At 42.3% G+C, this 27,402-nt stretch overlaps 1 protein-coding gene and 1 long non-coding RNA gene across 2 annotated transcripts; one reads left to right on the top strand and one right to left on the bottom strand.

Annotated features, from left to right (window-relative positions):
* Positions 1-63: 63 nt before the first annotated feature.
* On the top strand, positions 64-26,667 carry ATP6V1E1 (ATPase H+ transporting V1 subunit E1). Its single transcript, XM_025461603.3, has 9 exons — positions 64-234; positions 7,100-7,165; positions 11,822-11,931; positions 12,349-12,415; positions 17,699-17,788; positions 18,736-18,804; positions 21,280-21,374; positions 24,279-24,366; positions 26,072-26,667. The coding sequence occupies exons 1-9, from the start codon at positions 202-204 to the stop codon at positions 26,132-26,134; spliced, it is 681 nt and encodes a 226-aa protein (XP_025317388.1). The 5' UTR covers positions 64-201; the 3' UTR covers positions 26,135-26,667.
* LOC125753815 (uncharacterized) lies at positions 17,895-23,836 on the bottom strand. Its single transcript, XR_007406408.1, has 3 exons — positions 23,302-23,836; positions 20,698-20,760; positions 17,895-18,137 (listed from the first exon to the last, which is right to left on the bottom strand). It is a non-coding gene; the product is annotated as an uncharacterized LOC125753815 (long non-coding RNA).
* Positions 26,668-27,402: the final 735 nt, after the last annotated feature.

The following is a 27,402-nucleotide window of genomic DNA, read 5'->3' as shown; positions in this document are numbered from 1 at the left end:
GACTTCCGGGGCCTGCTCTCCTCCCACTGGCTGAGGAAGCCCACGGGGCGGGGCCGCTAGGTCACCTGGAAGGAACCGGAAGCCGGAAGCCTAAGCCAAAGGAAGCCGACGCCTCCGCAGGGTTTTCTTTTCCTGCTCTCTGCTGTCGCCTTCCAGGCTGAGCTCGAGCCAGCGGCCTTCCGGCCTAGCACAGCTTTCGCCATGGCCCTCAGCGATGCCGACGTGCAGAAGCAGGTGAGGACCTGCGGTTGGGTCTGGCGAAGTCGCAGCGCGGGGCTGGGGTGGCGGATGGAACCGGGCTCGGGGCCGCCCAGAGGCCGTAGGAGGGTCCGCACCGCCGGCGTCCGGGGCCTGGCGGGCGGTCTGCAGGAGCGGGGGTACCGCAGCTCCGGGGTCTTCCTCAGCGGGCGCCGTGTGCGTCGCCTCCTTGGCTGTGCTGCCTCTGGGCTCCCCCAGGCCTTTCGTATTTTCCCGGGGTACTCGCTGTGCTTGTTAAGGCGGAGAATTGAAAAACACGGAGTGAAACGCAACCCGAATGCAAGGATTGAAAGCCTTTTTTTCGCTTGCTTTTTAACCCTGAGAGAAAGGTTCACAGTACTACAGAGAGTGCTGACGGGGGAGAGTTGTTTCCAATGTTGTTTTGAGGTCATTTATTGGACTGTTAATCATCATTTTGGAAGAACCTCCTCTGTCATAATTGTAATGGTTGGTCTCTCACTAGGTGTGTACGTTAATGTTTATTAGTAATAATGCAGAATTCCACTTCGGTTTATGAACACCAGCGCCGGTGTTTGGCACAAAGTAAATAAGTCAAGGGTAATGGGAAAGATTCTGGAAGTAGTGAACGTCATTTTTGCAAGGGTATGATCAGTCTTGGGAAATTTTAGGTGTTTTCTAGTTTTGCTTTTTAATGTGCCATAGCTTCACCTTTGCAGGCATTAAGGAAGTTAGACTTCGAAGGACTCCCAGTATAATACATCGTCGATAGGCTTGTAACTAACATGGAAGAAAGTGATTTCCGTTTCCCCTGCTAGAGATACTCTGAAACCAGCGTCCTTGAATTTAGTAGTCATGTTGCCAGTATATTTTTTCCGAAGAGGAAGCTTAATGCCTGCAATTTAGTCTTTACATAGTTTAGAGAACTAGGTTTATTTCTTTTTGAAGTACGAGGAAAATCTGTCTAAAGCCCACTCACTGGCTTATGAATCTTATTAAACGAGCAATAAAACTTTTTTCCTTGGATATTTCCATATCCTAGAAAATGACTGCATTTTATTTTTAGTCTACTATGCTCTAGGAATACTGGAATATTACTCAATCGGTGGCCTTGTGCTGATAATCACAAAGGGGAAATCATGTGACAAAAATAGCACTGATGCAGAAGATTGAGAAATCTTATAGTATTACAAAACAGTGGGTTTCTTACATTTATCACTGATGCTTCTGATTTTTACTCTAGGAAAAACCTGGTGCAGTGGAAAAATGCAGTGTCCTCCACATCTTCTAGCAGTCACAATGCTGATTCTTTTTCCACTTCCTCCTTCATCATCCCCCTCACACCTTTGTTATAATAAATTGAAGAATAAAGCTTCCCCCAGGAAAAATCATAATAACAAAAGTGGTGTATTTCATTGGAATCTAGACCAAAACCATTTTTCCTTTCAATAGAATTGAAAGATGGAGGAATCTATGGTCTCTACCCCTCCACACTACATGTAAGCTCCATAAGGCAGTGTGTTTTGTTCCCTGTATTCTTAGCAGTGAATAGACCAGGCACCAGGCACATAATAAGTGCTTGTAAATTGTGGATTCCCTGATTTCTTCCCCATTGTATGAAAATATTTCTATATATTTGCTTTTTGGTCTGGGGAGTATAGTTATTTACTTCATCAAATTTTTGGAGGAATCTGACTTCAAAAACTTAAAATCCAGTAGGGTTAGCAGGAAAAAGAACAGTATTTTTTATTTATTTATTTATTTATTTTTTTGTACAGGCCAGATTTTTCTGCCTTAGGGGTGGAGTTAAATGTCTTGAAGGGCTTGACTATTTTTCTTGTTGGAACTCTTGAAGAAAGAATATGGTCATGTTGGCTGTAAACAGGCTTCTCTGGCCTGGGTTAAAATGAGTGTGTTTTGCTCCAGGCTGTTCTGATCTAGTCAAATCCAGTAGTAGAGGGTCCAGCAGGAGTGATAAAAGCAGATAATGCAGGTTTGAATCAGCGTTCACCTCTATAGGCCTACTGTGCCTTGTAGCATTTATATAAACAACCTGTTTTGATTACTGTATTTAAACTATTTTTAGAATTCCAGCCTGAGTTCAGTAAGGTTTCAAACTGAACCTGTGGAGATACCATTCCTTACTATGAACACACACACAGATCTGGGGGACTAATCCTTTTAGCAAGGTCACAGTGATTTGCTATACAGGGCATCTCTGGACTAGGTACTCCAAATATTTCAAGGCATGAGATTTTATTTTATTTTTATTTATTTTATTTTTATTTATTTATGATAGTCACACAGAGAGGGAGAGAGGCAGAGACATAGGCAGAGGGAGAAGAAGGCTCCATGCACCGGGAGCCCGACGTGGGATTCGATCCCGGGTCTCCAGGATCGTGCCCTGGGCCAAAGGCAGGCACCAAACCGCTGCGCCACCCAGGGATCCCAAGGCATGAGATTTTATAAGTATTGTATTACCTATGAAATAGGCTTTGATTATCATAATTATTTGGGTTACTCAAGCATAGGGTAGTTGCTGAGAATTTTGACAAAAAATGGGACGCCTGGGTGGCTCAGTGGTTAAAGTGTCTGCCTTTGGCTCAGGGCGTGATCCTGGGGTCCAGGGATTGAGTCCCACATTGGGTTTCCTGCGTGGAGCCTGCTTCTCCCTCTGCCTGTGTCTCTGCCTCTCTCTCTGTTTCATGAATAAATAAATAAAATCTTAAAAAAAAGAATTTTGACAAAAAAGTCCCCCCTTTTAAAACCATACTGTTTTTTCTTTAAGACTTTGATGCTGTGAGGTTGTATTATTAATGCCCTTTTTATTTTTATTTTTTAAAATATTTGTTAGGGAGGGAGAGAGCATGCATGCATGTTCAAGGGAGAGGGAGAAGCAGGCTCTCTGCCGAGGAGATGAGGATTGCAGGATCATGGCCTAAGCTGAAGGCACTTTGCTAACTGAGCCACCCAGGCACCCCTATCAATTCCCTTTAAAAAAAAATACATAAAACTCATACCAAAACTTACTCATTTTAACCATTTTTTAAAGATTTTTTTTTTTTTTAAGATTTTATTTAATCATGAGAGACACAGAGAGCGAGAGGCAGAGACACAGGCAGAGGGAGAAGCAGGTCCCATGCAGGGAGCCTGATGTGGGACTTGATCCCGGATCCCCAGGATCATGCCCCGGGCTGAAGGCGGTGCCAAACCTCTAAGCCACCCAGGCTGCCCCATTTTTTAAAGATTAATTTTATTTATTTATTTATTTATTTTTATTTATTTATTTATTTATTTATTTATTTATTTATTTATGAGAGACAGGCAGAAGCACAGGCAGAGGGAGAAGCATATTGTTGAGCATATTCACATTATTGTAAAACAAATCCTAACTCTTTTGTACATCTGTACAGGAGATATATCTTTGTGGTACATGAAGAAGCTGGGAATTGTTTTCAGATTGTTAAACCTTAAAAAGTTCTTGGGTATCTCAAGAAGCTTAAAATACATACCAACAAGTTCTCATTCATTCACAAACGTTTATTAAGCACCCACTATAGTGGGAGTTGTTCCATGTTCTGGGGCTATGGTGATGTAAAAGAGAAGATCTCAGTATTCATGGAGCTTACCCTAAGTGGTAGAATTGATATACCGCAAGGAATTAGGGGCACCTGGGTTGCTTAGTTAAGCATCCGACTCTTGATTTTGGCTCAGGTTGTCATCTCAGGGTGGTAAGATACAACCCTGCTTCCAGCTCCAAGCTCGGCATGGAGTTTACTTGAGATTCTCTCTCCCTCTGCCCCTCACCCTGCATGTGCACTCTTTCTCTCTCAAATAAATGAATAAAATCTTTTAAAAAATAAGCACAATGATTAATAACTTAGAGGTTATTGATATCTTTAAAATCATCTCTTTTTTTTTTAATTCATCATTTCTTTCAGATAGAGCCCCTATGAAATGAAACTACCAGTGAGTTTGATTTGAGCTGTATTACTTGTATATTCACTTGGGCATTTTACATCTTCCATTAGAGACAGTATTTCATTTATGAGTCAGAAAAAAAGAAAACTTCATTTATGAGTCTAAAATTGGATTAATGACCCTAAGCCCCATTCAGAAGACTTCGGTGGAGGGGTGCCTGGGTAGCTCATTCAGTTAGGTGGCTGCCTTTGGCTCAGGTAATGATCCCAGGGTCCTGGGATCAAGCCCTGCATTGGGCTCTCTGCTCAGCAGGGAGCATGCTTCTCCACTGCTTAAGCACTCTCTCAAATAAACAGATAAGTAAGACAGACTTCAGTGGACTTTATCCTCTGATCTAAAGCCTTTTAACAGGAACGCCTGGGTGGCTCAGTGGTTGAGCGTCTGCCTTCGGCTCAGGTTGTGATCCCCGGGTCCTAGAATGGAGTCCTGCATCAGGCTCCCTGCATGGAGCCTGCTTCTCCCTCTGCCTATGTCTCTGCCTCTCTCTCTGTGTCTCTCATGAATGAATAAATAAAATCTTAAAAAAAAAATAATAAAGCCTTTTAACAGGTACCACATCTTACAGTTTAGTTGCGGATAGGGACAAGTAAGCAAGGAGTTAGGAATATGCATTTAGGTAGAAGAGGTGCAGAGTGCGCATTAGTGAGAAGTTCAGAAAAGATTTTCCACAGGAGGTGACAGTTAAGCAAGCTGAATCCTGAGAAGTTAGCTAGGTGAAGGGAGAAGAGTGAGTATTCCAAGTGGAAAGCACAGCATATTTTTTTTAAAGATTTATTTATTCATGAGAGACATAGGCAGAGGGATCACGCCCAGAGCCAAAGGCAGAACCTCAACCACTGAGCCATCCAGGCACAGCATATTTGAAATCATGAAGGTGAGGAAGACAATGGTGAATTCAAGGAACAGAAAAACTGAAATAAGTTTAGCAGGATAGGAACTAAGAGTCTAGAGTAGCCAGTGCTGAAAGTTATGTCATATGATGGTAAGCATTGACCAGATCATGTACTTTCTAAAACCTTTGCGCTTTATCATAAAGCTGAGTTGGGGGACGAGTGTGATACATGATGCAGCAGGCTGTTTTGTTTGTTTTGAATTCATGAGAGATCCCAAAAATATAGATCTTTTAGAAAGAAAGGCAGAGACATAGGAGAGAGGGAGAAGCAGACTCCTCTCAGGGAGCCCGATGTGGTACTCGATCCCTGGACCCGGGATCACACTGTGAGCTGAAGAGCAGATGCTCAACTGCTGAGCCACCCAGGTGTCCCTGAAACAGGCATTTTAAAATATAAATATATATATTTTATTTGTGTGTGTTTTTTTTTTTTTTTTCATGAGAAACACAGAAAGAGAGAGGCAGAGACACAGGTAGAGGGAGAAGCAGGCTCCATGCAGGGAGCCCGACATGGGACTCAATCCCAGGTCTCCAGGATCAGGCCCTGGGCTGAAGGCAGCGCTAAACCGCTGAGCCACCCGGGCTGCCCAAAACAGGCATTTTTAAAGGATCTTTCTGGTTGTAGTGTAAAGTTGATTAGAGAGGAAATAACACTGAGGGCATGGAGACAAATTTGGAAGCTGTTGTAATAATTCATCTGAGAGATGGTGGTGGCAAAGACTAGGATGGTGGCTATAAAGATGGAGAGATGTGGACAAATTAAAGAACTATTCGAATAGAGGATTGAGGGGCACCTGGGTGGCTTAGTCAGTTAAGCATCTGCCTTTGCTCAGGTCTTGATCCCAGGGTTATAGGATCGAGCCCTTTATCTGTCTCCTAGCTCAAGAGGAAGCCTGTTTCTCCCTTTGCCTGCTGCTCCCGCTGCTCATGCTCATTCTAACTCTCTCTCTCTCTCAAATAAATCTTGGGAAAAAAAAGAGTTGATAGGATTTGGTGGTTGACTGGATGTGAGGACTGAGGTATGAGAGTCAAAGATGTGGGTGTAATCCTCAAGACAGAGACTAGAATGGGCATAGCAAGGGAGGTGGGGAGCCCCGGTGGCTCAGCGGTTTAGCGCCACCTTCAGTCCAGGGTGTGATCCTGGAGACCTGGGATCGAGTCCCATGTCAGGCTCCCTGCATGGAGCCTGCCTCTCCTTCTGCCTGTGTCTCTGTCTCTCTCTGTCTCTCATGAATAAATAAATAAAAATCTTTTTTAAAAAATGGGCAGAGGGGAGGAGAGTGATGAGCAGTTCATTATTGAGTGTGTTGGATTTTTAGATTGTTGTGAGTAGGCTATCTTAAAAAAAAAAAAGCAGTCAAGGAAGCAGAGAAGAGGGTGGCCCTCAAAGAGAACAAGGAAGTCATGGAAGCAAAGAGAGGAGGTTGATTTTATACAAGTAATGTCAGTGAAGTAGAGGGGATAGAAGTCAGATTGAAGTACATTGAGAGTAGGAGGTAAGAAAGTCGAAAAAGTTTGGAGCACCTGGCTGGCTCAGTCAGAGTATGCGACTCTTGATCTTGGGGTTAGGAGTCTGAACTCCACGTTGGGTGTAGAGATGACTTAAAAATAAAAAGTAAAAATCTTAACAGAAATATAGATCTTTTAAAAAGAAAGCTGAGAAATTAGAGACCTGTTTTATTACAGATGGAGAAGAGAAAAAAAAGAGGATGCTAACTGAAAGGTATATGAAGTAAAGGAGGTTATATATCCAGTCTTCCCTGCCCCCTTGACTCCAAGTTCTTTGAGAGTAGGATAATGTTGGGTTATACTGAATATTGCATCTGATCCATTTGGTGGAGCAACTTCCAGGTTGTAAGATAACTGAAAGCAGAGATTATTTCATTTATCCTGTACACAATGCCTGGCACATAATATGCATTTAGTAAATGGTTGAATGAATCAAAAAAGATCTATATATATTTTCTTGTTATATTAAAAAATGAAATAACCTTTTCTTCTTTCTTATAGATTAAGCATATGATGGCTTTTATTGAACAAGAAGCCAACGAGAAAGCAGAGGAAATAGATGCGAAGGTGAGATTCCATCTTCTAAGTTTAAAAAGTTATCAAAATTTCATGTTGTTTGGCTTTGATAACAATAATTAGTAAAATTGCTTAATAGCACATTGCATAGTACTGCTAAGGATGTGACTTATCTTTAATGTTAAAAATAAATTTTCCTTTCTAAACATTCTGATTGCCAATAAGTATCCTGAAATTTTATGGTAGAGAGTAGACAGGTAATAGATTAATTTTCTCATGGAATCTGGAATCCAGACTTTCAGCATCTATGACTAATTATGATAGTTGGTTAGGGGAGAGTATAGTATGTTTATGTTGTTATATTTTTTTTTAAGATTTTATTTATTCATGAGAGGCAGAGACATAGGCAGAGGGAGAAGCAGGCCTGTGGGAAGCCTGATCTGGGACTCAGTTCTGCTCCAAGGCAGACAATCAACCACTGAGCCACCCAGGCGTCCCTTAAGATTTTTTTTTATAAAAGTAAAGGCTAAAAAAAAAAAAAAAGTAAAGGCTATCAGGTGAGAGTATGGAAGCAAGAACTTCATTTTTCCTTCAATGACTCCAAAAGCAAGAAAGGAGAGAAAGTTCATTTTTATTTTATTTTATTTATTTATTTTTTTAATTTCTATTTATTTATGATAGTCCACGCAGAGAGAGAGAGAGGCAGAGACACAGGCAGAAGGAGAAGCAGGCTCCATGCACCGGGAGCCTGACGTGGAATTCGATCCCGGGTCTCCAGGATCGTGCCCTGGGCCAAAGGCAGGCGCTAAACCGCTGCACCACCCAGGGATCCCAAGTTCGTTTTTAAAAACCTGTGTTGACAGGGGCACCTGGGTGGCTCAGGCAGTTGAGTGTCTGCCTTCGGCCTGGGTCGTGATCTCAGGGTCCTGGGATCCGGCCCCATGTTGGCCTGCCTGCTCAGCAAGGGGTCTGCCTCTCCCTATGCCCACTGCTTGTGCCATCTATCTCTGTCAAGTGAATACATATGATCTTAAAAATACATATAAAAAATAAGGGACGCTTGGGTGGCTCAGTGGTTGGGTGTTTTTGCCTTTGGCTCAGGGCGTGATCCTGGTCTGGGAGCCTGCTTCTCCCTCTCCCTATATCTATCTGTGTCTCATGAATAAATAAATAAAATATTTTTTAATAAAATAATTTAATAAAAAAATTAAAACCCATGTTGACAGTACAGTTGTCCTCAGGATAGTGGCCTAGGAAGCAGGTGGTGCTCCAGGTGCCAGGGTGGGACAGAATGAGGTTGGTGTTGCAGGAGGTGCAGGAGAAAGGCCCCTGGCAGGTTCTGCAGGAGGAGTCACATTGTTTACAAGCTCCCCCCTCTGAATGGTATCCTGAAGGGAAGTCAAGGGCACAGTGGTCCTCCATCGACAGGTTGCGGGCATTCTCGCAGTTCAGGCAGATGCTGCTGCTGTCATGGAGATGAGCTGCACAGTGCTGGCTCGGACAATGACAGTCGGCAGGATTGTCACTGTGTACCCAGACAGCTCTGAGAGCTCCAATGCAGCATGCCCCCATTCACAGTGCTCCTGAGCTCTGATGTAAAGAGTAAAAAATAAAATCTTAAAAAAAAATCTTTTAAGGAAAAGACTGTTTTGTCTATCACTAACACATAACAGCTGATAGAGTATTGTTTAATTTTGTTTGATGAGGGCAGCCCAGGTGGCTCAGTGGTTTAGCGCTGCCTTCAGCCCAGGGTGCGATCCTGGAGACTTGGGATCAAGTCTCGTATCGGGCTCCGTGCATGGAGCCTGCTTCTCCCTCTGCCTGTGTCTCTGCCTCTCTCTCTCTCTCTCATGAATAAATAAAATCTTTAAAAAAATTTTTTTTTGTTTGATGATCATGATCAGTTTCTTATTTTTTTTTTTAAATTTTTTAAAGATTTTTATTTATTTATTCATAGAGACAGAGAGAGAGGGGGGCAGAGACACAGGCAGAGTGAGAAGCAGGCTCCATGCAGGGAGCCTGACATGGGACTCGATTCCAGGTCTCCAGGATCAGGCCCTGGGCGGAAAGCGGTGTTAAACCCAGGCTGCCTTCATGATCAGTTTCTTGTCTCATTAGTGCCTTTATTTCCCTCTGAGACAAATGTAGAAATTCTGTTTTATCTGATAAATGCATTCCTATTTCAAATAGTCTTACCTTGTTTAACAGTCATCTTTATTTCCCATGCTAGGTATAGAAAAAAGCTGTTAGGCATTTCATTTATTTATGTATTTATTTTTATTTTTATTTTTTTATTTATGATAGTCACAGAGAGAGAGAGGCAGAGACATAGGCAGAGGGAGAAGCAGGCTCCATGCACCGGGAGCCCGATGTGGGATTCGATCCCGGGTCTCCAGGATCACGCCCTGGGCCAAAAGCAGGCGCTAAACCGCTGCGCCACCCAGGGATCCCAAAATGGTATTTTTAAAATGTAGATCAGTTACTATAAACTTTTCTATTAAATATATTCTAGGCCAGGGGTGCCTGGATGGCTCAGTCGGTTAAGTGTCTGGCTCAAGTCCTGATCCCGGGGTCCTGGAATCGAGCCTTGCATTGCATTGGGCTCCCTGCTCAGCAGGAAGTCGACTTCTCCCTCTCCCCTCTGCCCCTCCCTCTTGCTTGTGTGCATGTGTGCTCTCAAATAAATACAATCTTAGAAAGCATATATGTATTTATTCTAGGTTGTCATTCAAAGCCTTTCTATATTTGATTTATATTTAATAATAATTTTTCTTACCGAGTGCCCAAAAATGTTGGAGGTTTAACCCAGGGATCCCGGAGGTTTAACCTTCATTTATATTTACATAAAGTAAAAGCCATCCTTACTGAATTCTGAGGAGGTTTAAGGATTTTGAACATGGTGACTAGGCAAGGGACACTTTGGGCTAATACTCTAGGTTTTCTGTGTTCTGTGCGCATTTGGTGCTATCATTGAGAAAACAAGAGGTACAGAAGATGACCTTAACACAGTAACAGTTGGAACCATGACAGGCATGTTGTATATATGTACCGGTGGTCTTCGAGGGGTAGCATGAAGTGGTCTAGCAGGACTAATGCTTGCTAGCCTCTGCACACTGTATAATAACTGGGAGCACATGAAAGCCTCCTTGTTCCAACAGTCACTCTGAAGATTTTAATAGCTTATGAATGGAGGAGACGTTAGTAGTCATCCAGGTCAATTTATGTGTCAGCCTAGAGTTAAAATAACTAAATAATAAAATCTTCTAAAAAAAAATTCTCTGGTCCCTTAGCATAATAGCCCTTTTTAAAAATATAAAATAAAAATTGGAAATTGTGATGAAGATTCATAGATAGGGGCACCTGGCTGGCTCAGTTGGTAGAGCATATGACCTTTTTTTTTTTTTTTTTTAAGCATATGACTCTTGATCTCAGGGTCATGAGTTCTAGCCCTGTGTTGGGCATAGAGCTTCTTTAAAAAAAATAAATTCATGGATGGTTGACCAGGACCAGCACTCCTTCCAGCCATTGAATTAAAGCTAAAACTCTCCGGTAGCTGAGTAATGTGGTTCTCCACTACTCCCTGAACTGGAAAACTACCTGCTACCAGAATTCAGGTCATGATTGTCGTCATCTGATATCACCAGATTTATTTAATGATCTGAAACTGTAATGTTGCTTTGTACTCCAAGTGAAAGGTAAAAATAGAAAAAAAATATTTTTTTAAGATTTTATTTATTTATTCATAGGCACAGAGAGAGAGGGGCAGAGACACAGAGGGAGAAGCAGGCTCCATGCAGGGAGCCCGATGTGGGACTCGTTCCCGGGTCTCCAGGATCACACCCCAGGCTACAGGCGGCACCAAACCACTGCATCACCGGGGCTGCCCTAGAAAAAAATTTTTTAAAAACTGCTCAGTAATTTGCACTGATAAAACAGCTTACACATATGTAACTTATTTTAAAAGGGCTATTAGATTTATTTATTTGGCCTATGAGGAAAGATAGATTGATTGATTGATTGATTGATTGATTGATTTTAAAGAGAGGCACAGGGAGGAAGAGAATCTTAAGCAGGCTCCACATTCAGCCTGGTGCCCAACATGGGGCTCGATCTCACAACCCTGAGATCAAGATCTGCGCTGAAATCAAGTCAGATGGCTTAATCACTGAGCTACCCAGGCACCCGAAAAATACTATTTTTAATTCTTTTATAAGGGAGGACTAAGACTGAAATTACTTGACCAAATTTTTTTAGGCAGTAACCCAAATCTTCTAAACTCAATTCTATAGTCCCTCTAGTACGCAAGTGGATTAAATTTAGAATACATAATTTTTTTCACGTATTGAATCTTCTGAATATTTCCTATATAACTTTGTGGATGGGTACTCTTATCTTTTTTATTTTTTATGATTTTTTATTTTAGGTAGGCTCCACACCCAACTCATGACCATGGGATCAAGAGCAGCACACTCTACCAGCTAAGCCAGCCAGGTACCCCTGGTACCATTATCCTTGGTCAAATTTTCGGTTTTCTGGTTCATCATTTATGATGAAAATCACTAGTTATCCCTTTTGAGTAAATCAGAAATGATTTTTGAAGATAAGTCATAATAAACTTACTGTTTTTGATATGGAATATGGGGCTACCAGCTGTTTAAAATAAAACTCAAAATCTGGTGTAATGAATTAGTAATAATTCCTTGATAGGCAGAGGAAGAGTTCAACATTGAGAAAGGTCGTCTTGTGCAAACCCAAAGACTGAAGATTATGGAATACTATGAGAAGAAAGAAAAGCAGATTGAGCAGCAGAAGAAAATGTAAGTAGATCCTGGTCACAGTATTCACTAAGGAAACTTTAAAAAGTCAGTGGGACAGAGCAGGTGCTTTGGAGTCAGGCAGCTATGGGTTCAAGTCTTACTTGGACCACTTAAATACTTGTCTGACCTGGGACAAGTTGCTTAATTTCTTTTTCTTCATTTGTGAAAATGGAAGTATCACAGGATTATTGAAAAAAAGTTAGAATAACTGACGTAAAGATTTTATTTTCTCTTTGAAAATAAGTTGGTAAAAAAAAAGTTGGTAGAAATTACTGAATGTATTTCATTCAGGTTCTCTGGAGTATATACAAAGAGAAATATCTATACATACGTAGGAAGTATATGTATTGTGTATTTCTTTCACTGCAGTTTTTTTTATAATGCTCTACTGTAACTATTTTTCCATATCTTTTGCAGTCAGATGTCTAATTTGATGAATCAAGCAAGGCTCAAAGTCCTCAGAGCAAGAGATGACCTTATTACAGTGAGTAATTATTCTCTATTATAAAATTGTTCATTCACTTGCCTGTTACAGAGAATTCATTAGTTAAGAAGTTGAATGAGTTTTAGAGATAAAACATTTCATCTGCGAAATCATTATACTAGGTATCATAATAAATACAAAGTGAAGGGCGCCTGAGTGGCTCAGTTGGTTGTGTCTGACTCTTGATTTCGGCTCAGGCCATGATCTCAGGGTTGTGAGATCGAGTGCCATGTTGGGCTCTGCTGGGCTTGGGGCCTGCTTGGGATTCTCTCTCTCTCTCTCCTCCTCTCTCTCCCTCCCTCTCCTCTTGCTCCCCCCACCACCCCAAGGGGAAAGAAAAGTCTGCTTTGCCATATTAGTTTGAGTAAATTATTATATCTGAGCCTCAGTTTCCTCTTTGGTATCTATTAATTATGATACTTGGTTCAGAGGGCTGAGGTGTTTTTTATATTTATATATATATACTTTTGAAATTATTTAAAAATCAAATTTATATTTGGGCTCCATGCTGGGTTTGGAGCCTACTCTAAAAACTCCACGGTCAGCCCCGGTGGCTCAGCGGTTTAGCGCCACCTTCAGCCCAGAGCGTGATCCTTGAGACCCAGGATCGAGTCCCCACGTCGGGCTCCCTGCATAGAGCCTGTTTCTTTCTTCCTCTGCCTGTATTTCTCATGAGCAAATAAATAAAATCTTAAAAAAAAAAAAAAAAAGGAAACCTGGAGTCAAAATGACAACTGTGACAGCTACTGGGTAGTTGCTGTTATTTGTACAATTCAAGAGTTAAGAGACCTGTAACTTAAATATCTCAGCAGCATTCCTCAAGATGAGTGCCAAGGTTATAACACATATTGTTAAGTGTTGTAATTTGACCAGTCAATAGGTTTTGTGTCTGCCTTATCTAATTTTTTTTAATTATTTTTTTTTAAGATTTTATTTATTCATGAGACACACAGAGAGAAAGGCAGAGATTTTTATGCTGCCCTTTTTTGGGGGGGAATGAGATTTAATAATATTAAAAGCAGAAAAGATAATCTAATCATCATGTAAAAGGTCATCTAATACACTATGGAAACACCTTTGGTAATTTCTACACCCAGTGTGGGGTGTGAGCTTCCAGCCCTGAGATCAAGAGCCAGCCAGGTGCCCTTGATGTGATTTTTTTCACCTACTTAAGTTGTATTTTATTTTTCCAACTTTTTTTTTTTAAGATTTATTTATTCATGAAAAATACAAAGAGAGGCAGAGACACAGGCAAAAGGAGAAGCAGGCTCCCTATGGGGAACTCGATGTGGACTTGATCCTAGGATCCTGGGATGAGGCCCTGAGCCAAAGGCAGATGCTCAACCATGGAGCCACCCAAGCATCCCTAACTTTTTTTTTAACTTTTTTTTTAATCAGATTTTTTTAAAGATTTTATTTATTTATTCATGAGAAATGGAGAGAGAGAGGAAGAGGGAGAAGCAGGCTCTGCACAGGGAGCCGGTCGTGGGACTCGATCCCGGGTCTGTGGGATCATGCCCCGGGCTGAAGCAGCACCAAACCGCTGAGCCACCCGGGCTACCCCTTAAATCAGATTTATACCCAGTGTGGGGCTTTCGAGTCTCATGTTCTACCAACTGAGCCAGCCACATGCCCTATTTTTTTAACTTTTAAAAAATTTAATTTGAAATATTTATTGAATATATTCTTGTAAGCTGTTTTAAATCTTTTTAAAAATCCTTATAAATACAGGGGTGCTTGGATGGCTCAGTTAGTTAAATGTCTGCCTTTGGCTCAGTCATGATCTTAGGGTCCTGGGATTGAGCCCCATATTGGGCTCTGCACTGGGCGTGGAGATTCTCTCCCTCTTGCCCCACCCCCACCCCCTTACTCTCCCCCTCTCAAAAAACCAAAATATAATTATCCAAATTATCCATCATTTTCTTTAGGAGATGGGTTAGGGGAATTGGATTACATTTTATAACTTTGAAATACAAAGTAGCAGTTCAGATCATAGCATACCATCTCCCCCAAATTTCATAGACCTGTCAGTAGCCCAAGAGTTTATTTCCGGAATTGTTACAAACAAAATTCTCTTTCAATACTGGCATCATCTTTCAGTTTTCATTCTATTTTCATTTTATAATTTAGCTTAAGTATACTCTACCCCTAACATGGGGCTTGAACTCACAACCGCAAGATCAAGAGTTGCATGCTCTACCAACTGGGCTGGTCAGGTGCCCCAAGAAGCGTCATATTTAATAGATTGCTAAGGAAACATGAGGAAAAAGCAGTCATGTTGGAGGAGACTAAGAAGCCAAGGGAACAGAAAATTTGAACAAAATGATAATCTAATAGAGCATCTAATGTTTCCAAGAAGGGGGCAGCCCTTCAGTGGCTCAGTGGTTTAGCACCGCCATTGGCTCAGGGCATGATCCTGGGGTCCTGGGATGGAGTCCCACATCGGGTTCCCTGTGTGGAGCCTGCTTCTCCCTCTGCCTGTGTCTCTGCCTCTCTCTCGGTGTCTCTCATGAATAAATAAAATCTTTTAAATAAATAAATTCTTTTGCTGTTGTGGTTTAGTCTGCTTTGTGCAGAATGTATTTGAGAATGACTGTTGGTTATGGGGAAGATTTTGAGGCTCTACTTTCTCTTGAGCCCTCAGGGACTAGAAACATTTTAAAGCTAATCAGACTCAGTATAGTGGAAAGGGTAATAACCTTACAGTTTCTTTAGTAGATTCCTTTATTAGCAGTTACAATAGTAATGCCTCTGTCAGCTAAGTGCTTGAAAGGAAAAGCTGGCTGAGGATCAGTAAGTGGAAATAAAGCCAACCTGATACAACCATTGAGATTATTGCACCATGGGAAAAATGTGAAAAAGAAAGTGATGATCTCCTAATAATTACATATTTAGAAGAAAAATAATGTCCTTTTGGACATTTTGTTAACTGTTTTGGCTTTTTTTTTTTTTTTTTTTTTTTAAGATTTTATTTATTTATTCATGAGAGACAGAGAGGCAGAGAAACAGGCAGAGAGAGAAGCAGGCTCCATGCTGGGAAGCCCAATGTGGGACTCAATCCCGGGACTCCAGGATCACGCCCTGGGCCGAAGGCAGGTGCTAAACGCTGAACCACCCAGGGATCCCCATCTTTTTACTTTTTATTAAAAGCTTTTTATAAATAAATAAATAATAAGGAAAGGAAAGGATGAAAGCTTTTTTTTTTTTAAGGGCAGCCTGGGTGGCTCAGCGGTTTAGCACCGCCTTCAGTCCAGGGCAGGATCCTGGAGACCCGGGATCGAGTCCCATGTCAGTCTCCCTGTATGGAGCCTGCTTCTCCCTCTGCCTGTGTCTCTGCCTCTCTCTCTGTGTATGTCTCTCTCATGAATTTTTTATAAAAATTTTTTTTTAATTGGCTCTAAAGTGAGTACTTCTGATATTTAAAAATATCTTGGTATGTTTGTACTTAGTAGATGTCAAATAGATGTTTGCTTGAAATTAGATGCCTGAGTGAGTGTCAGAGTGCCTTCCCGTAGGCATGGGAGTGAGAGCTCACTACACATGCTGTGTCCTGCACAGCAGTGATTCTCAGATGGGTGAGGATCAATGGTAACTCTAAGAACCAAATAAAGGGCTTTTCCATATTGAGGGCTATTTCTTCCTCTCCACCCTTTCTCCCCAAACTCGAATTGGCATCTAGGTGAGCATGTGTCTCTCCTTCCTCCTTAAAGTACCAAAAACCATAGCTTTCCAAAGATCATACTAAGTAGAATAGACTGTGTAGAACAGTTTGAGTCAGAGGCATTATCTCTGCCTTTTAAAAGACCTGACTCGGGCAGCCCGGGTGGCTCAGTGGTTTAGTGCCGCCTTCAGCCCAGGGCATGATCCTGGAGACCCAGGATTGAGTTCCACGTCGGGCTCCCTGCATGGAGCCTGCTTCTCCCTCTGCCTGTGTCTCTGCCACACACACCACCCCCCCCCCATGTCTCTCATGAATAAATAAAATCTTTAAATAAAAGACCTGACGACTCTTTTCACCAATAAGCCAATAAATGGTGAGTAATTTTCACTGTGTTCTCTCATCCATAAGCGATGTTTCCTGATAATCCTTTTTAATTTTTTGTTTTAGCTATTTTTACTATAGAAGTTTTTTTTTTAGGATTTTATTTATTCATGAGAGACACAGAGAGAGAGGCAGAGACACAGGCAGAGGGAGAAAGAAGCAGGCTCCACACAGGAAGTCCCAGGACTCCAGGGATCATGCCTTGAGCTGAAGAAAATTGAAATCATTGGTGGCTGGGGGGATGAGGTGAATAGGTGATGGGGATCAAGGAGAGCACTTTTGTGATGAGCACCAGGTGATGTAAGGAAGTGTTAAATCACTATATTGTGCCCCAAAACTAATATTATACTGTATGTTAACTAACTGGAATTTAAATAGAAGTTTTAGGGGTGTTTGGGTGGCACAGTCAATTGAGTGTCTTATTCTTGGCCCCAGGTCTTGATCTCAGGGTCATGCATGGGATTTGAGCCCCGGCTTCAGCCTCTGTGTTCAGTGTCAAATCTGCTTATCCCTCTCCCTCTGCTATTCCTTCTGTTCTCTTTTTCTCTAGAATAATAAAATCTTTAAAAAACTTTAAAGAGGGGATCCCTGGGTGGCTCAGCGGTTTGGCGCCTGCCTTCAGCCCAGGGCATGATCCTGGAGTCCCGGGATCGAGTCCCATAACAGGTTCCCTGCATGGAGCCTGCTTCTCCCTCTGTGTGTCTGCCTCTCTGTCTCTCTGTCTCTCATGAATAAATAAATAAAATCTTTAACAAAAAAAAAAAAGAAAATTGAAATCATTGATAATCTAGCATTCCAGAGGTAAACATTGTTGACACTTCATTCTCCATCCATATGTTTTTTTCTTAAAAAAAAAAAAAAAGGAATTATCTTGCACAGCAGTCTTTTTTGCACAGCAGTCTTAATAGCTTTTTATTTAAATCTATGTCCTCAAAAAAAATAAATCTATGTAATGTAGCTCTTTCCATGTTAGTTAATTTTGTAGGTTTTTGGACTGATTGATAATCTGGGCCAGTTGAGCATGAACTCCCTGGAAGCTGTGATGTTGCTTCCTGCTTCCTTGTATCAATGTAGAGTACTTAACACAGCATTTGGTATATGGTGTATTTTGGAATGTGTGTTGAATGAAAACGGTGATGCAATGTGAAGCCATTGGGCATGAACCAGGACCATCCTCACAGTGGGTTCTAAGCCAGTTAACCCAGCTGTGTGGATAACTTTTTTCTTTATACCCCTTGTAGGACCTACTAAATGAAGCAAAACAGAGACTCAGCAAAGTGGTAAAAGATACAACCAGGTACCAAGTGCTGCTGGATGGACTGGTCCTCCAGGTAATTTATGGGTTTGACCTACTACGGGTAGCCACAGTTCTCACAAAATTGACAAGATGTGTTAAAGACCAGCTCTGTTTTGTTCCTATTTTTCATCTTCCTGCACTTTTTTTTTTTTTTTTTCTCTTACTAGTCCTTTAGAACTTAGAAGTCAAATTTGCTTACAGTCTCTCAGCCTTAAACTTGCCTAATTTGAGGAGCATCTGGCTGACTGAGTTGGTTAAGCATCTGGCTCTTGATTTCGGCTCCGGTTGTGATCTCAGGGTTGTGAGACCAGCCACGTGTTGGGTTCTGTGCTGGGCAGGGAGTCTGCTCAAGATTCTCTCTCTCCTTCCCCTTTCCTCTCACTCTAAAAACAAACACAAATGAAAAAACTTACTTTGACTTCACCACTAAAATACTTGCTTTAGTTTTGTGGATTCAGACCAAAGACAATATACGTTTTAAATGTTTGCTGCTTGCTTGTGAATTCTTACGTTACTTAGGTTAATTATAATAACATTTATTTGGTTTCCAATTCAGTTGATTTTTTTTTTTTCAATTCAGTTGATGTTAAGAGAAGATTTCCATATAAATTTTTTTCTGCCATTGGAGCACTGGATATACTTCTCTGTTTGTGATATAAAAGCTTCTTTCCATGTTCTCATACTATGTATTCTTTTTCCAAACTACATGAAAGAATTATAAAAATATTTTATTTTGGGGTAGCCTGGGTGGCTCAGGAGTTTAGCGCCATCTTCAGCCCAGGGTGTGATCCCGGAGACCCGGGATCAAGTCCCACGTCTGGCTCCCTGCATGGAGCCTGCTTCTCCCTCTGCCTATGTCTGTGCCTCTCTCTCTGTGTGTCTCTCATTAATAAATAATTAAAATCTTTTAAAAAAAATTATTCTGATGTTGAATTTTATAAATTGGGTTTCCTACTAATTGCATCTGATTGTGTCTTACAGGGTTTGTACCAATTGTTGGAGCCCCGAATGATTGTTCGTTGCAGGAAACAGGATTTCCCTCTGGTAAAGGTAAAGAGCTTAAAGAAGAAAACAGTTTTGTTTTCTTTTTTAAAAAAATATATTAAAACATTAGAGATGAAATGTGTGCTTTCATAGAGGATAGCTCAACCACGGAAATTAGAGGTATCTTGAACACATTACAGGTGGTAACTTAAGTGTACCTAAGCCTCTGATGTCTTTTCTTAAAGAGGTCAAGTTGCACCTTTGGAGTTAGTACCCTCCTCCCTTTTTGGAAGCTCTATCGTGCCATAATCTTTTGAAAATTCATCAATAAAAACAGCACTACTCGCTTGGAGCAAAGATGAGCAATACCATCTAAAAAAGACAAGCTACTCCCAGACTGGCAGGGCTTGGCTATAACCTAATGCATTCTGTAACTGGGGAAAGAAAGCGGGTACGAGAAAAAAGAATGTGGGTTTCAGCAGTGAAAACAAAACTGCAGGGGTTCCCTGGGTGGCTCAGCAATTTAACATCTGTCTTCGGCCCAGGGCGTGATCCTGGGGTCCCGGGATTGAGTCCCACACTGGGCTCCCTGCATGGAGCCGGCTTCTCCCTCTGCTTGTGTCTCTGCCTCTCTCTGTGTCTCTCATGAATAAATAAATAAACTATTTGGAAAAAAACAAAACAGAACTGCAGTCCCAGAGGCAAATACTGAGGTGTTAGTCCATATCCTAAGAGAGAAGATGTCGGGTCTGGGAAATGGCCCCTGGTGCCATGGAAAGTCCTTAAAGGCTGTAGCATTAGGTGGGTGCTCTAGACCAAAGGGCCCTTGAATCAGAATGAACTCCCCTAGCTTTCATTCTGTATCATCGAATTGCCTTTTTTTTTTTTTTTTTTTAAATTTTTATTTATTTATTTATTTATGATAGTCACAGAGAGAGAGAGAGAGACAGGCAGAGACACAGGCAGAGGGAGAAGCAGGCTCCATGCACCGGGAGCCCGATGTGGGATTCGATCCCGGGTCTCCAGGATCGGGCCCTGGGCCAAAGGCAGGCACCAAAACGCTGCGCCACCCAGGGATCCCCATCGAATTGCCTTTAACAAAAAAAAAAAAAAAAACAAGCAGGAGGAGTGGTAGGGAGAGGGAGAAGCAGGTCCCCCTGCTGAAGAGGAAGCTAATGGGGAGGGGGGATCAAATTGCTCTTAAGGTTAGAATTCTTCCCTGCGGGCCGCCTGGCTCGCTCAGTCAGAAGAGCATGTGACTCTTGATCTCATGGTTGTGAATTGGAGCCCCATTTGGGTGTAGAGGGTACTTAAATAAATAAAACTTGGTCATGATCTAGGGGTCATGGAATTGAGTCCTTCAGTGAGGAGCCTGCTTCTCCCTCTCCCTCCCTCTGCCTGCCATTCCTCCTGCTTATGCTCTCTCTCTCCCTCTGTCAAATAAAGAAAATCTTTATTTTTTTTTTTTAAGATTTTATTTATTCATAGAGACACAGAGAGAGAGGCAGAGAGGCAGACACACAGGCAGAGGGAGAAGTAGGCACCATGCAGGGCCTGATGTGGAACTCGATCCAGGGTCTCCAGGATCACGCCCTGGGCTGCAGGCGGCGCTAAACCGCTGCACCACCGGGGCTGCCCAAGAAAATCTTTAAATAAATAAACAAAATTCTTCCATGCAGCCTGCTTTCAGGCAAAGATTGAGTACTTAGTCCCTTAGCAATTATATATCTTACTATAAATTAATATGTAATGTAATCGCATTCTTAACTATAATTTGTCTCCCAAGTAACTTGTCCCCTAAGAAAGAAAATATGCCAGCTGGAGAACACAGGTGCCCATTCCCCTCACTCTCCACTATAAATTAATAAATTGTGAGTCTCATTTATAACCCATGCCAGTAACCTAAATCTACGTTTGTGCTGTGTCATTTATGAAGCCACAAAGCAGAGCTAGACATACCAGAGAGCTCCCCAAGGTGATGAGCACTCTTTGTAGGCAGGTCTGAGTTGTCAACTGAAGTTCCTATAAGAAAATACTATTTACACATTTACTCATGCACAGTTATTTATTTAGATAGGACTTTCCACTAATTATGTTTTACCACACTAATTACAGTATAGCATTTTGTTTTCCTAGTAGGGATATTCTAGGGCACCTGTGTGGCTCAGTCAGTTAAGCATCTGCTTTCAGCTCAGGTCATAATCTCAGGTCCTGGGATCGAGCTCTGCTCTGCAGGGAGTCTGCTTCTCTCTCTGTCAAGTAAAATCTTTTTTTTTTTTTTTTAAGATTTTATTTATTTATTCATGAGAGACACACAGAAAGGCAGAGGGAGAAGCAGGCTCCACGCAGGGAGCCTGACAGACTCAATCCCGGGACTCCAGGATCATGCCCTGGGCCAAAGGCGGTGCTATACTGCTGCGCCACCAGGGCTGCCTTGTCAAATAAAATCTTAAAAAAAAAAAGTTGCTTGTACAGTTGGCTGATTTTATTTGGATACCTGTAGTTTTTCCTAAAACCTTTCATTATTTTCTGTTTTTCTAGGCTGCAGTGCAAAAAGCAATTCCTATGTATAAAATTGCCACCAAAAAAGATGTTGATGTCCAAATTGATCAGGAATCCTACCTGCCTGAGGAAATGTAAGGCATATTCCTGCTCTTACCATCTAAACTTCTTTCAATACGAGAATGGCCTTATTCTGGGTCTTGTTGAGAGTTTTCTGAGTCACTCTTCTCCATAAGAGTACAAGTGTGACTGTGTGCCACTTGTGACTCTTGCTGTTTTTCCTGGCAGTCCTGTGTTCTCCCTTGTTAACCAGCCAGACAGACATACTTTGAAAGTCTGAAAAGAGCTAGCATCCTCTGGTCACTTAATTTATTCTGCAGGGGCAGCACTAGTTCTTTGCCCAGAATTCAAAGCTGGGTCTAGATCTCTGTGTTAGATGGTGAGGAAGATAATTGAGTTTCTTAGAAATAAGACAAGTAGTCACGTATGATAGTGATTACTATATAGACTAATAGAACCTAATAGTTAGGTTCCTTAGATACAGAATTGCGAATGTGAGTGGTACTTCTGCCGTGAGGAAATGACAGGACATTTCTTAAAGATCCCTGGTAAGCTCGATGCAGCTGAGATCGGCAGTAGGCACTCTTGACAGGGTTAGAGCCAAGATCGCTTCTTCTGTGTCTGATGCCGCGTAGGCACGCATTGACCAACCTTGCAGAAAGTCCTTGGGACATGCGATCCTAGTCGAAAGCACCAGACCTAGGTTTGAGTCTTGAGTTGGCTTTTATTAGCTGTGGGACCTGGAGACTGAATTCCGTCATGTTTAAAATGGAATCAGCATTTTTTTTTCCATGAAGTGAAGAAAGGAGATGAGATCATACATAAATGTGAAAATGCTTTTATACACTGAGAAGGTATGTAAGCTAGTGAACAAAGCTTTGGTATTATCATTAGATTTAGATCTCTCTACTCGGCCACACTAGCAAATCTAAGCTTGCTAGTCTTAGACTAATTGTTTCATCTCACGGAGCCTTGATTTCCTCATCTCTAAAGTGAGATAATAGCACAGAATTCTTGGAAGTTTCAATGAGATCCTGTCTACATAGCACTTCCATGTGATACCTGGTACCTGCAATATACACAGTAACTCAGCTGTCAGTCATCGTTGTGGAGATCGAGCAGATGGGATATAAAACACTTAGTTCAGCATCTGTCTGGTAAAGAATGAGTTTCAGGGCAGCCTGGTAGTGCAGCGGTTTGGCGCCGCCTGCAGCCCGGGGTGCGATCCTGGAGACCCAGGATCGCACCCTGGGCTGAAGGCGGCGCCAAACCGCTGCACCACTGGGGCTGGCCCCCCCACCCCCCCCAATGTCTCTATGAATAAATAAAATCTTCAAAAAAAAAAAGAATGAATTTCAGTCTTGAAACTTTTGGGGCCACGTGTTTTGAATGCCAGGGTTTAGAAAAGCAATAAAGTCCATATAACACATGTGACACAATATCCTCAGCAGGGGGCAATCCCGGTGGCTCAGTGGTTTAGCGCCGCCTGCAGCCCAGGGTGTGATCCTGGAGTCCCAGGATCTAGTCCCACGTCAGGCTCCCTGCATGGAGCCTGCCTCTCCCTCTGCCTGTCTCTGCCTCTCTCTCTCTCTCTCCTCCCTGTGCATTCTCATGAAAAAATAAATAAAAACTAAAAAAAAAAAAAAATCCTCAGCAGGGCCTGAGGCTTGAGGCTTCATCCTCCCCACACTCCCCATGGTGATCAAATGTACTAATATTTCTGAATGGGAACATTCACTCTGCAAGGGATAAACGCATAAAGGTTCGTTAGTCACTTGCTGCCAGATGACTAGAGGTCAGTTTAGCTTTTAGAGATACACAAATTAGCTTTTTTTCTGACAGCTTATTGAATTTCAGAATTGTAGATAAGGAGCTATAGACTTCTTCCGGTGCTGATTTAAAGTAGAATTTTAAATATTGTGGTTTTATTCATTTAAGTGATCATTTTATTCAGTCTGTTTCAGCCTGTTTACTTGTTTGTAAAATGGTGAGGATACCCACCAAGACTCCCATAGGGCTCCTGGGAACACAGAAGCCGTGATCAGCCCTGGGTTTTATGTGGAGCGAGCGCCTGGCACACAGGCGACATTCTCACATGTGGTGGTCTTCCTGCCCTTTCTCCCTCCGTGAGAACAGTGTTGTATCACAGACAGTGGGGTGAGGATTTCAGCAAAGAGCCAGCCACGTCCTTATGAAGGATATAGTCTGTTTAGAGAAACCAAAAACATGAAACATGCCAGGGGGAGGGAGGATAGATTAAGAAAATAATATTAACATCATCATCCATTAAAGTTTTCCAGAGAAAATTTGTAAAACTTTTTCCTAGGCTTTGTCACATAGCCTGCTTATTTCAAGAAATATTTGATAAAATTCTCGTGGAGCAAAAGAATTTCATTCCCGGAGGCTCCCTGTAATAGAATTTGACTTATCTGCCTTAAGGCTCGAAGTGCTAGGAACTTTGGAACGGGAATGCCAGGAGTGAGGTATGCTGGGGCCAGGACTTCCTCAGGGCGAGTTTGGCAAGATTACGGCGGTACCTTTATTTTTTTTTTTTTTTTTTTTTTTTTTTTTTTTTTACGGCGGTACCTTTAATCAGCTACACAGTACAGTCGTGAATATGGCCTTATCAGTACCCCTGGTAATTGGCAGGATTCTTTAGGTAACATTCAGATGGGACTTGATTGATTTGCAAACTAGGACTTTTCATTTTGTTGGGGAGATACAGGTGTTATAACATAAAATCAGATTGGCACGTAGCAGTCACTTGGTAAATGATAATCATTGTCAACATGCATACCTTAAATCTTCAGAAGCTTTCTGAATTTGTTTGAAGCTTTTTGCATAGGTTTTTGAACCCTGTAGAGTGTTTAGACCCTCCACACACCAAAATGGCTTTCTTCTCAGGGAAGAAGGTAAATGTACCATTTGTCCGTCTTCCTCCAATCTATAAAAATTGTTGTTTCCTGTGTTCTTTGTAGAGCTGGTGGAGTGGAGATCTATAATGGGGATCGTAAAATAAAGGTTTCCAATACTCTAGAAAGCCGGCTGGACCTCATAGCCCAGCAGGTGAGTATGGGAATACATCTCCTGTTACTTCAAAGTGGTGCAGAGAACATATGTCCATTTGCTGGTATTTGGGGTTTGGCACTCTACATCTTGTGGCGTTTTCTTGAGAAGAATGGGGAGTAGGCACGCAGTGGCCTTTACTGCAGTGCTACCGTAACTGGAGCCTGGACTTGGGGTCGAACAAGGGTTTTGTTTCTTGAGGATTCTAATGTATACATTTTACTGCATGTGGAGGTGCTGATCAGAGTTGTTTCTCCGGTAATGATGAGAACTAAAGTACATATTGTTTAAAGGCATCTGCACAGGGCTGCTGGCTCTTCAGATATTTCCAGGTTTGTACAAATGAACTGTAGGAAACAACCCAGGAAAATTCAGGTGTCTCAAAATGCTGGGCCTCTTTCAGCAGTGGTAGGCTGCTGCTGGGGCAGCTGGCTTGTCTTAGAGTGAAAGCACTTGGACCTTCAGCCCTCAACCTGTGTCCCCATTAGAGTGGCCACTACCTGCACATGAATAAAGCAAAAATAAGTAAAATTAAGAATTGAGTCCCATGGTTGCACTAGCTGCATGTTGGATGCACAGTAACCACACGTGGCCAGTGGCCTCTCTATTGGACAGTACAGCCTTAGAAATTTGAAGTTAAATCATAAGGGTTTTTCAGTTGCCATAATGAACAAGTGCCTCAGCACAAATTTGTGTGTGTGTTGTCCTTGGTGCGTAGTAGACACTCAGTAACTGTTGAAAGAAAGAACATAGGTGATACTAAGGGATCATCTCTTCTCCCTACATTACAGTTTAACTGAAGCCTTGAACAATAATGGCTTTAGTTTGAGGTTTTTTTTCTTCATCCCCTTTAAGCATTAGTCAGTCATAACCACAGATTAGCTATTGGTTAAGTTTATTGCCAGGGATTCTGTTACAGTTTTTTTTGGATAAGTAAAGGTACAGACTTGATGCCCTTAGCTTTATGATTTCCTTCCTGGCTACATAGGGGTCAGTGGCTTGCCACTTGTAGTTAAGATACACAGTTTTGGGGCACCTGGGGGCTCAGTCGGTTAAGCATCTGACTGCTGATTTCCGCTCAGGCCATAATGGCAGGGTTCTGGGATCGAGTGCCACATTGGACCCCATGCTGAGTGGGAAGTCTGCTTGAGATTTTCTCTTCTCCCTCTGCCCCCTGCCCCACCCCGTGCGTACTCCCTCTTTCTCTCTCTCTAAAATAAATGAAATCTTTTTTTTTTTTTAAGATTTTATTTATTTATTCATGAGAGACACAGAGCAAGAGTGAGAGCGCGCGAGAGAGACAGAGACACAGGCAGAGGGAGAAGCAGGCTCCAGGCAGGGAGCCTGATGCTGGACTCGATCCCCGGTCTCCAGGATCATGCCCTGGACTGAAGGTGGCGCTAAACCACTGAGCCACCCGGGCTGCCCTTTTTTTTTTTTTTTTTTTTAAGAGATTTTATTTATTTATTCATGAGAGAGACACAGGCAGAGGGAGAAGCAGGCTCCATGCAGGGAACCCGACGTGGGACTCGATCCCTGGTCTCCAGGATCATGCCCTGGACTGAAGGTGGCGTTAAACCGCCGAGCCACCTGGGCTGCCCTAAAATAAATAAAATCTTAAAAAAAAAAAAAAAAAAGATGTGCAGTGCTTTCCAAATTCTCCAGTTAATAACACTTACTCATTAAAAAACTTATTTCTTCACAGATGATGCCAGAAGTACGGGGAGCCTTATTTGGTGCAAATGCCAACAGGAAGTTTTTGGACTAAACCTTTGGGAGCGGTAGAGTTCATCCACTGCTCTCCTGCTGTGGCATGGAAGTTTCTGACATTTGAAGAAACGAGATATCTGTGTGGCTTCCTCTTCCCTGTTCTCATAGTCTGTATTTGTCAGTGGATACTCTGTGTAACTAATGCCCTTATCCTAATTGTTGACAATAGAGAAAGTTTCACTTCATATAATCAGGAAAGTTCCTTTTTAGCTTATCTAAAAGTAGCACAACTTTCATCGGCTTGTGTAGTGTGAAGGTGAGGGTATCAGATGGTGGTCACAGGGGCTTCACCAAGTCTCCGCTCTTCCTCCAGTCTTCCAGTTCTTGAGCCTAGAGGGGATGTGTACGGTGATCTCTGACATGAAGTCTTTGCTCTTAGGCTTAAAGTGCATGGGGGCCGTGCATTCCTCCCAGCAGTAGTCGCTTCACCGCTAACCTGTTTGGGCCTAGAAGTGTTCCTCATCTGTAAATGTGATTTAAAACCTAAGCCATGAATATGTCTTATTTATTAAAACAAAAGGTTTACGTGGATGTCATTGTGATTTATTATATGCAAGGCACTGCAAGTCTCTGGTTTGCGAGGGTGAAGTTCTTACGGAGGTATCTAGAAAAGCAGCATTTTCCTAATCCCTGTAGCCTTTGCTGGTTGACAGCTGTCACTACTTGAAACCATTAGCCCTCTGTCCTCTGGCATTTCCTGCTCATTTTTACCAGACCCTTCTCCAGTAGTTGTCCACCCAGCCCAGGTGATCTTTTGTGCACACCACACACAGGTGTTCAGGATCATCTGTCCTCTGGAGGGTTTTTGACAGCTTTAGTGAAGAAATCATTTTAGTAGCTTCTATGACAGAGAAGAGCATCGAGGGCTCACTGGGGGAAGAGGGGCCACTGTGGTCAGGCCCAAACGCCTCCACAAAGGTCCTTCTCTTCATCTCCTTGCTCCTTAGTTCTTCCCCACTGACTACTAAGAACCCGGGGCGGGGCAGAGTGGGAGTCCAACCCGGGTCTGTCTCTATAGCCTGCACTCTCACTTGGTCCTCTGGGTAGAGAAAATGGCTCCTGAGCCGCACCACCTCACAGACCTAATGCTAGAGCTGAGGTAGGGATGCAGGTGAATACCAGCTCCGGCACAGGCCTAGTTACTCAGGCCCAGGCCCTCACCTTGCCAGTGTCTCCACAGCAGCTTGGGGAGGAACGGGGACACATGGGGACCGGGCTGCAGGGTGATGCCATGATGGAAACCCTGCAGAGTCGGAAGAGAAAGCA

This window comes from Canis lupus, chromosome 27 (genome assembly GCF_003254725.2).
Source record: "Canis lupus dingo isolate Sandy chromosome 27, ASM325472v2, whole genome shotgun sequence".
NCBI classification, from domain to species: domain Eukaryota; kingdom Metazoa; phylum Chordata; class Mammalia; order Carnivora; family Canidae; genus Canis; species Canis lupus.
Note: the sequence above shows the minus strand (reverse complement) of the source record. Positions and strands in the feature narration are given on the sequence as shown.

Coding starts and splice junctions, on each gene's coding strand:
- ATP6V1E1 (XM_025461603.3), top strand. CDS start 202: ATGGCCCTCAGCGATGCCGACGTGCAGAAGCAG. Junction 12,416..17,698: donor CAAGAGATGACCTTATTACA/GTGAGTAATTAT, acceptor TACCCCTTGTAG/GACCTACTAAATGAAGCAAA. Junction 21,375..24,278: donor TCCTACCTGCCTGAGGAAAT/GTAAGGCATATT, acceptor TGTTCTTTGTAG/AGCTGGTGGAGTGGAGATCT.